General features: G+C 44.7%; 1 protein-coding gene across 1 annotated transcript; it reads right to left on the reverse strand.

Annotated features, from left to right (window-relative positions):
* Positions 1–7,211: 7,211 nt before the first annotated feature.
* SLC10A5 (solute carrier family 10 member 5) lies at positions 7,212–9,733 on the reverse strand. The gene has a single exon (XM_086965937.1). The coding sequence runs from the start codon at positions 9,641–9,643 to the stop codon at positions 8,360–8,362; it is 1,284 nt and encodes a 427-aa protein (XP_086822063.1). The 5' UTR covers positions 9,644–9,733; the 3' UTR covers positions 7,212–8,359.
* Between the last annotated feature and the right edge of the window lie 808 nt (positions 9,734–10,541).

The raw sequence follows: 10,541 nt of genomic DNA on the forward strand, positions 1-10,541 counted from the left end.
TGTGCTTAACCCTCTAGTAGCTCGGCACAAAGTAGTCAGCCTTAACTTAGACAATGTTTTAAGTATTTATGCAGCAGACAAACAGTAATAAAGTGAAAATACAACACAGGAAATATCCCACATCAATTTAGAAAAATAGAGGGCATTTTAATAAATTATTTGACACCAAAACAACAAATTTCCAAATAGTAGTCCCGGAATCATGGGTGTGTACATTTAGGGTAAAAACGAGCACGTAAAAGATCAAAGCACCTACCGCAGGCATCAAGTTGTGCAAGACTAGGTCAATGTCGATAAATATGGTCCTTCCATGATGGACCATGAGTGGATGGATTGGACATGTCAGCGCTTATCTTTGATTGTGAAGAAATTTTGTAGAGTTTTTTTGGGAAGAAAGTAAAGTGCAGCAGGGCAAGGTTGCAGACAGCATCTGAGGAGGGGGGAGTCACAAGTGGGGAGTCACAGGATAACAATGTGGTGAAGATTTCTTCGTTCGGACCTAGTCATTTTTTCGAAGTCAAAAATCTCCAGTGGCATAAGGCTGGAGGGTGTAGCCAAAGGGAGGCTTAATATCCCTTTGGCGAAGGACCGCTGAGTAGGATTTTCTGTTGTGGAGAAGAATGTACCAGGAGCTCCCTCAAAGTCAGGCCGACAGGAGAAGCACCTAGTGCGGATTGGTAAGCAAGTTGCTCCCAGTCTCTCCTCGGTTTTTCGAACAGCTTTTTGCCAAGAATGTCTTAAGTCCCAAATTTTGGATTTTGGCTATCTGGACACCTTTGGCACCACCACAGAGGGTACAAGATTGCAGGTCTACCACTTGGGGGATTAGGACTCACTCAGGCTGCATCCAGATTTGGATTCAAGATGGTTGGAGCCTTTTCTGTCTCGAGGTTCTGACCAGCAGACCAGACAACACGCCCTTAAAGTTACTAGTAGTCCTGGGTTCTGAAGTAGAACAGTGCTCAAATGGTAGGGCATGCCTCTGAAGGTTCAAGGCAGGTTTCAGACAACAAGGCAGTACGCCAGGTGCAGCAAACTAGTCCTCTGATGAACACAGCAGCAGGCAGATCTGCGAGTTTCATTCCGTAGGTCCAGAAAGTGAAATGAAGAGTAAGTCTGAGGGCCCTATTTTTATACCTGGTGCCTTCGTTTAAAAACAAGACGTTTCTAGAGAATTTTCTTTGAAGTTCTTGAAGTTTCCTGCTTCCCCTACCCTAGCTCCAAACTGACTGCAGGTACAATGCAATGCAGTGGTGACAACTGCTTTGTGTGAAGGAAAAGCATAGCCTATTCAGTTGCAAGGGAGGCTGTGCCCATTCCCCCTCCATCCTGCCAGTGATGGCCCACCCAGACACACCTAATCCCTCTATTGTGTGGCTGTCTGGGAAGAATAAACACCGTCCAACTGTACTCAGTCATGTGACCCAGGAACAGGCCATAGGCACCAAACGGGGCAGCAAAATGCCCGAAATACATTGGAATTTAAATTAACATTGCTTTGGACGAACCTGTTTGAACTTGAGGTCCGGAAGACACAGTTTTAACAGTAGAAACTTTGGAAAATGGCAGAATGTATCCTGTGTGAGAATTGGAGCTGAAAGTTCATATAGACACAAACAAAAAAGAAGGATTGAAAATGAAAAATAAGGATTAAACCCACATGACAAAATGGAGTATTGCGTTAGCCAAAACTGGCTAGATGTTGCTGTGCGAGTGGTTTGGGGTAGCATATGTTGCCCCACCCGTCTTTGTCAACTTTCTAGAAGTGGCATTTTCAAAATTGTAAATACAAATTTGACTTTACCATTAAAGATGATTTTTAATTACGATTTCTCAGATATCAAACATTAAATATTTTCCTGGTCCCAATCAAAAGTTAGCATTTATTAAATGTAATAAGGCAGCCCAATGTTGTCCTATGGGAGAGGAAGGCTTCACATTAATGAAAAACAAATGTTGAATTTTTCACTACCAGAACATGTAAAACTTAAAATTACATGTCCAACCTTTAAATTAAAATGTGACCTCACTAGGGCCTACCTATGTCCTACATTAGGAATGATGCATATGCAACAAAATTGGAGTTGAAGGCTTGGCAAGGGGGTGATATTGCTGAGTCGAATTTGGTGTTTAAAACTGCATACAGGCTGTAATGGCATACCTGGTACACATTTTAAGGGGCTACTTAAGTGTGTGGCACAATAACTGCTCCAGGCCCATTAGTGGCATTAAATATTTAGGCCCTGTGTATATGGTAAACGTACAGGATGTAAATGTACAGGAATTTATATAGCGCAAATCACCGAGCGGTTTCTAAGCGCTTGCTTAGGGAACCCGTCCTGGTATTCCCCTGTGAGATAACCCCGGCAGGGTATTCGCAAGGTGAAAGCCAGGCATCCCGCCGCGAGGGGCCATTGTGGAGATTAAGCAAGCTATTGCCCAGAGTCGCAGAGTGTGAACCCGTGAATCGAGTAGGCACCGGAGCGAGAATTGTCGAGTCCATGGACATTTTTAGGACTCAAGACCCCACCGAGCCGGGAATTGAACCCTGGTCCCGCTCTGACCTCTGCTTCCAGGTCTGCCTCCTCTAACCAGTGAGCCACACTTTTCCACTATACCACTTTACTAGGGACATATAAGTATATGAAATATGACAATCATGATAATCAAGCCAATTTTTCCATGTTTTAGGGAGTGACCAAAAACACTTTAGCACTGGTTGGCAGTTGTGACGTGCAAGAAATCCTAAGGCCAGCAAAAATAAATTCAGCATAAATAAGAGGGGTAAATGCAAACGTTTTGGGGTGGACCAGCAGAGAAGGCCAAGACCAACATTATAATTTCTGTCATGTAAATTTAAGGGCAGCACCCCACTCTGAAAATGATTCCAGCACCACTGGTGAATGCCAATTGTGAAATCTCAATTCATGCATGAGCCCTTGCTGGTACACATCTTTTCAACTATCCTGTTTCTATGCAGGTCTTGAAAGAAGAAATAGCATTTGGTCAAATATCTTGCGAGCACTTCTCAGTTTTTACTTCAGTGCTGGGAGTTAACACACACGTGCTGAAAAGGACTAGTCTTCATCAATGAAGCATACATCATGTGGTATTTGTAATTCACATCTCAGCAAAACCTTATAACTGATTTGAATAGGATCAGCTGAAAACAGTGTAGGGTCACATTCAGAGGACCCTGCACAAGTATCTTTAACTACAAAGTGATATAATCAAGAGCAACACAGGAAGTCTATGCATGGACATTATATCCGACTATTAGAAGAACCGTCCAATATGCTCCTTTTATCAGCGATACTTATAGTTCAAGTTTAAAAAATCAGGGGGGTCCTCGTGAAAGAGTTTTAAAAGCACTTATTACCTTAGCGGATCTTGTTTTTAAGCATTCCTAATTTCTTTACGTTTACAGATGAGAGATCAAAGGAATAAGGAGATTGTAAGGCCTAATAATATTTTTCCTTCAAATTCAGTAACCAAGTTACTTCCTTTGCACACTTGACTTGCTAAAGTTAGCAATAGCAAGAAGAAAAGGCTTACCCCAGGGTGTGGTAGAGGGACAGTGACTCAGATACAGCACAGTATTATCAAATCTGTAAATTATGCCCCATGTCACTATAAGAGATAGAAACCCTCAAAATAACTTCATGACTCACAGTCCACATCATGTACATCCTTCATTTCACCTACGCTCACCTGTCCTCTCACCCTCACAACATCATTACAGCCTTCTGCTGCACCACAGCCCATACTTTTTGGCCCCTAGGAAAATATTTGCTAGTAACCATGGTGTACAGCATTGCTAAAAAACCTGTGGCACAGACAATAGATCCAAAAGACAAGGCCAATTTGCTTTGCCAATGCTTGTTAATTTGAGACAATAGCAGAGTGGCTGATTTTAAATGAAGCTGAGAAGTTTCTCATGTTCTTGTGGACTTGTTAGGGCAAGAGTATTACACCGCTTCTCAAAAATAATTTTCTGCCCAGTAGCCCTTCTGTGCCTTTGGAAAAAGTATTTGCGGGAGCCTTACAATACCAATACAGATATTTGCTTCACTAAAAAGGATTGACAAGTTTTTGCACCACACCCATCAAATGAACATAAGGGTGCTGTCACGAAGAACTTGCACATGCTTGCCTGTACTGAACAGCATAATAAAAAGTAAACAGCAGACCTGCAGTCCCGTGGTAGCAACAACTGCACCAAGAAACCTCCAGATTCCAGATATTAAAATTCAGCCCCTGCTCCTACCAAATAGGTCTCGAAATGTGATTATGTATAAGGCACAGTAAAAAGTGGTGAAAGGAAATCTTCTAATTAAACGGCCCCCTTGAGCAAAAATGTTTCTACGTATGCAGGGCGCTGACCTTTTTAAATTTAGAAATGTACTCTCAGGTTCTTGGTCCAATCGAGCACAGATGCGGTATTTTCTGCAGGCTGAAGCCGCATTTGCTGGGAAACGCAGGTGGTTCTGTTTCCCTTACAGCTCCCACCCTTTTTGAACGTCTAGCTTCATAGCTTGATTTTCCAGAAACTGTTTAACCTCTATAAGCAGGCTATTATGGGTCTCTCAGAGCTGGTCAGCTGATGATTCATACTGAAACACACATATGGTGTGCAGCAAGTTTGCCTTGGTCACTTGTTTTGCCTTCAGATCCAATGAACAGTTGTGTTATGTTATTAGGATTTCTAAAGAGCAACGAATACGGCGTCTTGCGTTATTTAAAAAAGCATTGAATGACATAAAGGGGAGGAAACTGGGAGGCTAAGCAGAGTTAACAGGCCAGGTCTTGGGCGGTTTCCAGAAGGCTGGGGGTATTTTTGATATGCTGCGGAAGTACATTCCAGCATTTCGTTGCGGACAACAAGAAGCTCCCGATGCCCCAAACTGCCCGCTTAAACCTAGGGACAACTAAGAGTTTGGCATTGGTGGAGCATAAGATCCCGTGAAGCATCAATGCTGGTGGGTGATGATGCGAAGTTGAAAAGGCTGCCATTCAAATATTACTTCTGGACTTCTATAAACCCTGTCTTTCTGGCATGGTGGACCAGTGAAACCAGCGCCTATCATACAGAGACCACACATCCTTCCTATACCTCACATTGCTGCAAAACAATGGTGCACGCAGCAGCACGTCTTCCTGCAGTGCTTTGCTTGTGCTCACTATCCGAACAGCAGTTCTATGTTAGATACACAGGAAAAGGAGATCATAGGTGACAGCGATTGGAGTGAGAGGAAAATGGAAATCCGTTAACAGGAGTGAGATGAAAGCAATGAATGAACAAGCATTGGCATAGCCAATAGGTCTCGCCTTTGGGACCTTATAAGCGTTTAGTTATCCAGCACAATATCCTTGGTGCAACAACATAAAGTGTAGCATGGCTAAACACTTATAAGGTCCCAAAGGCAAGACCTATTGGCTATGCCAATGCTTGTTTTTTTAACTTTAAGCTATGTAGCACAGGAGCTCGCACCACTGTGAAACATTCTATTAAAAATTGACAAAGCAAATAGATCACGCATAGAAGTACCCTATTGGCTTTGCTAATGTTTGTTTTTAATGCTGTAAAAATAAATGCCATATCAGGGAACTCCAAATATACAGCATGTCCTCCAGAATCGCTTACTTTTACTAAGTCCTAAAGCTGCTTTGTGTTCTCCTTCATGCATAATGTGTGACTACAGGAAAGAAGGGTTTGGCATACAACTGGCACACGGGCATGTGCCCAAGATCACACTAGGCTGTCTAGAGGTCATATAACCTGGTGCCAGAGCCATTAGACTGGCATGTGGTATGAGACAGATTACACTGTTAGACTATTAACTCCACAGTTCACATTTAAAAAGGTTCTCAACACATTTGCAATAAACTATCTTCAAAGCAAAGTAATCGTATGCACAAAAAGTCAGCGTGTGTGGTGTACCTGCAAGGTCTGATAAGAGATGCGGTTATGCTCCCCTCCAAAACGTATTTGCAGGTGCCAGCGCTAGCATTAGCACTGGCCGTAACGTAGCACAGGTCGCATAACATAATCGTGTTTGTAAAAAGGTTTGTTCACACCTTGAGGCATCCTGACGCTGAAGTGCAGATGTTAACTGTTATGTGTAATCTAACTCAATGATACTCATTTAATCGACTTTGTGCGGATGAAAGGCGGAGGAGACCTCATTAGTCACGCTGGGGTTAAATGCATTAAATTCTGCCAAAAGGGCAGGAGGGCAAGCCACACAATGGAATTTGAACACTCTGGTTCAGAGATGCCCAGGAATACACTCAGCGCCTGATTACAGCACAGGTGTGTGTGAGAAACAGACCACGGGTTGGGGTGCCACCCACGCCCAATTGCAGCTATCACTTATTCGTGCTCCTGGGGTGCAGGAGTTTCCAGATTCCTGAGCCCTATCCCTACTCTCCGGGGAACTCCCATGCAAACCTCACACCAAGGCTGCCGGGGGTTCTGGACTGAAAACTAGAGAGAAATTCCCAAACAAGAGTTCCCACGCTGGCCGTTGCCCATACCTGTCCGGACAACTCCCCAGTGGTCGTTTCTCATGGAGGGGGCATGGCCGGGGGATGGCCGAACAGGTTATACCGGTATACCGCGTACTCACTGTCACCTCACATGTGAACATTACCCCACAGGGCCTGGGAACAGCCAGCCTCCATCCAGAATTTTATCATAAACCAGTGTAATCTTCAGATCACCTGCGCGCTCCTGAAACCATCGATGTGGGGGGGTTTAGGGGCCTGCATCACCACTTATGTGTTTGAAGAAGCAGTGCCTGTTTCTTACATCCTCCAGGTACTGGGCAAAGTAGAGAAAGAAATCCTGCTACACCGCATATGTTATTAACAATCACATGCGTTGCATTGTTAGTCTGCTCTATTTTGAGAAGCAGCAGCTCCTTTTAAACACGCACTTTTAAAGAACATTTTTCCTTTGTGTGGTTTCTTTAGCACGTTGGTTAGCATTGCTGTGGGAATGCCTGCCATCATTTAAGATCCAACCAACAAGCGTGGTCCGCCTCACGCAGAAAGGAGGCAGAAGGGGGAGAGGACAGAGGAGGGGGCCTGTGCCAGTTTCCCTTGCGGGAGCAGTGAGTTAATTACAAACATATGGTTTGAAAGCTCGCTCCCCCAAGGGAATCGCCAGACGTGCACGCGTTGCCATTGGAAGCAATGCAACACGTGCAAGTTTTTGCTGGCAAAGCTGTGCCGATAGCTAAAGGTCTTTTTCCTTTGCAGCTTGTGCTGCGTAGGCGAGACCTAAAAAGGGAGAGTGGGGGTGAAAGGAATACATATTGAGCAACAAAAACCCTCAATCAATTATTGTTTTGAGTGCCTTTTTAGGCTGCCAGTAAAATGTGTCATTTCTGCAAATGCATTAAGAACATTTTACTATAGAATATACCATATGGCCTCATTCTTTTCAAGACTTTCTTGGGAAGACCCCCTCTCAGAACCCTCTAAAGATTAGATTTGCGTTGTTTTACTGCTGGAATTCACGTCACGAATTTAAACCTCACCATTATCAAAACTCACCATCCAGCACTGGGTAGCCTGCAAGAAATAAGTGTGCATCCCTTGGTGCGCCTGTCTCATGCTGCCTGCTGGTTCCTTGGCACTGAGCTAGAGATAAAGAGAGAGCAGGGGGTTGGATTGGAAGGGAGAGTGAACCAGTCCTCTGTCCAGGATGATACTATGTGACGCCCCCTGCTATGTCAAATATACCCTAATACTTTTCGTTCGCCCGAGATCAAACCTAAAAATCAGCCCTCCATAGCAAAGCAGTCCCTGCTCTCTTTAGCTCTGCTTGGCAGGAGTGCCAGAAATGGTGAGAGTGTAGTGCACAATGGTTATGAATGTCACATTTCTAACCAAAAACTCTTAATACAAAGTGTTTACTGCAATCAATAAATACCTAACCCCAGTATCGGTAATTAGCTGTTGCAGTACATACCTCAACCTATACCATTCCATTACATGTCCAGAAAACAATATACTAGCAACAGCATTCATTATAAACCATGTATATGTTTTGAAAAGTTCTGAAAAAAAGCATTGGTGCAAACCACAAAAGAATGATACTGAAGCAATGGTATCGGCAGGCATATGCTGTTAAATGTAGCATTATGAGAATGATTTTACCAGCCATTCAGATTTTAAAGTTTGGGGTAGTACAATATTTTGAGCTAAAACATTCTTCCTTCACCGAAGGCGAAAGCAAAACTAAAGCACAAAAACATGGCTTTTGGGTAAAATGAATAAAACCTCATGCACAGTTTGATTAAGCACAGACATTAAAAAAACAAAATGAGGTAAATGTATGAGATTGTTTTATTCAGTCCAGTCTGGCGCTTTTCTTTCTGGCGTTGTACACCAGTACAATCAGTAACATCTCACCAGCAGCACTCAAGGCTACGACGAAGGGGGCGACTGACATCATATCCGCTTCCGCTGGCGGGAAAGAGAGCTGTATGACAGCCAGGGCCAGGAAGGCATTTTGCACCCCGCTCTCAATGGCCACCGTTTTACTGACTGGACCAGGCAGCTTAAAAAGTCTGGATGAAAGGCAGTAGCCAAGTAAGAGCCCAAAAACAGGGATCAAAAGGCCAATCAGGAGCAAGTCCAGGTGCACCCCTGTCAAAAAGTGGGATCCCATCTGAACCCCAAGGTAGATGCCAAGAACTACAAGCAGAGAGGTGAGCGGTTTAATGATGCGCTCGAGGTACTGCGCATACTGGGGGGCTCTTTGCTTAATGATTACCCCGACTGATATCGGCGTTGCAATTGATAGGAGAGTCGCCATCATTTTTACCAGGGGAATATGCAATGACGCCGACAACCCTAAAGCCCTGCTGTAAACATAGGCGTTGACGGGCATCGCGAAGAGAGACAGCACTGTTAAAGAGCAGGTCATGGAAATGGCCAGGGTGATGTCTCCGTCCAGGAGCAGGGCGTACAGATACCCCCCTCCCCCGCCCGGGCAGGTGCAAGTCAGAACAAAGCCGAAAGCCAAGGCCTGGGGAAGCTGCCAGACCCGGGTCAAGAGAAAGCCCCAGAAGGGCATGAGGATGAACTGGATGGCAGCTCCGAGAACCACCGGCAGGGGCTTCCGCCACAGACTGCGCAGGGTCTCCGGCTCGATCTTGCACCCAAAAGCGCATTTGTTCAGCAGAACCACAGGTAAGACGATGACCAGGGCGAGAGCTGTGAGATCCCTCGCGCGCTGCGACAGGTGCCTGCTCGCGCGCCCTCCGACCACGGTCACGTGCACGTCCTCGGATTCTTCGACGATCCTGCGCTGCTCGCCCCTCACATCCCACAGCTGGACTCTCAGAGCGGTGTCTCCCGGGCCGTGGGTTTGTACCACCACCAGGAAGTGGGTGGCGTTAGGGGTGCTTCGGGTCACGTTCACTACCTGCAGCACCTCCTGGTCTTGCACAGACACCACTATGTAGCTCATTGACTCGTTCTCCACGTATCTCGACTTCACAGTGAAGGCGCTCTGAGTCCCCGATGGAAGAAGGATTTCCTCGTGGTCACCGATTGAGAGAAAGCTAGGCTGCCTCCCCTGCCCCGGAATCACCATCAACACCGACAATACTACAAGCCTTGAGAGCATTTTCAACTAGAGGCGGCATCTGCAGCAGGAGGTGTGTAGACGAGAGCCGTTCGTCAGGAGTCGTGCTAATTAGCATTTCCTTATCATTCTAGAGAGCAAAGTCCACATACCTGGAGGGGAATGACCTGCATTTCAAACATGCTACTCGAGTCACAAAGCAGATCACAAAAATGCAGATAAGCTCCCACCCACACTTCCTGTATCGTCAACAGACTTTAATGTCGAGTAAAAGAGTGGTTTCGGTGGACCCTGTAAGATAGGAAATGTTTAAATCATTCCGTCACCTATACATAAATATACATTGTCACCTAAAGAGGGCTAATCAAGTCAGCAGAAACTTAAACTTAGCGCTTCAAACATCCGCACCGTGCAGAAACCTCGAAGAACAGCGTTGATTAAGAGACCTATGACAAGAAAAGGTAAACAAACTAAAACTCAGACGAGGAAATGCCCCAGGGACAGACACCTCCCCTCCCCAAAACCACCAGTCCCTCATCTCTTCAACTAATACCTTGCTGATTATGCCACTTACTTGGTAAAGGGGCGTGTATTTCATGACTCTCAGACATATTTACTGATAATACTTACATGGCCTAATTTTGAGTATGTTTAACTATGTAACTGCTAGGTTAGTCCCAAGGATAAACTCAGGGTAGTGAGATCTATCCAACTTTTCATTTCTCATCCTTATGTCCCGAGAGCATTGTTATTCACATTCTTTTTAATAATCCACTTAGAAGGAGCAATGCTGGAAAAATAAAAAGAAGTGCAAAGTAGTAATAAACTGAGGTACATTTGAATTTTGATAGGAGCCATTGTTGGAATAAAAATTATGTTATTATATTGTTTTACCTAAGTTAGTATTTTGTGTACAGGCACCATTTTGTATCATGATCGA

Source organism: Lissotriton vulgaris, chromosome 4_1 (genome assembly GCF_964263255.1).
Source record: "Lissotriton vulgaris chromosome 4_1, aLisVul1.2, whole genome shotgun sequence".
Lineage (NCBI taxonomy): Eukaryota > Metazoa > Chordata > Amphibia > Caudata > Salamandridae > Lissotriton > Lissotriton vulgaris.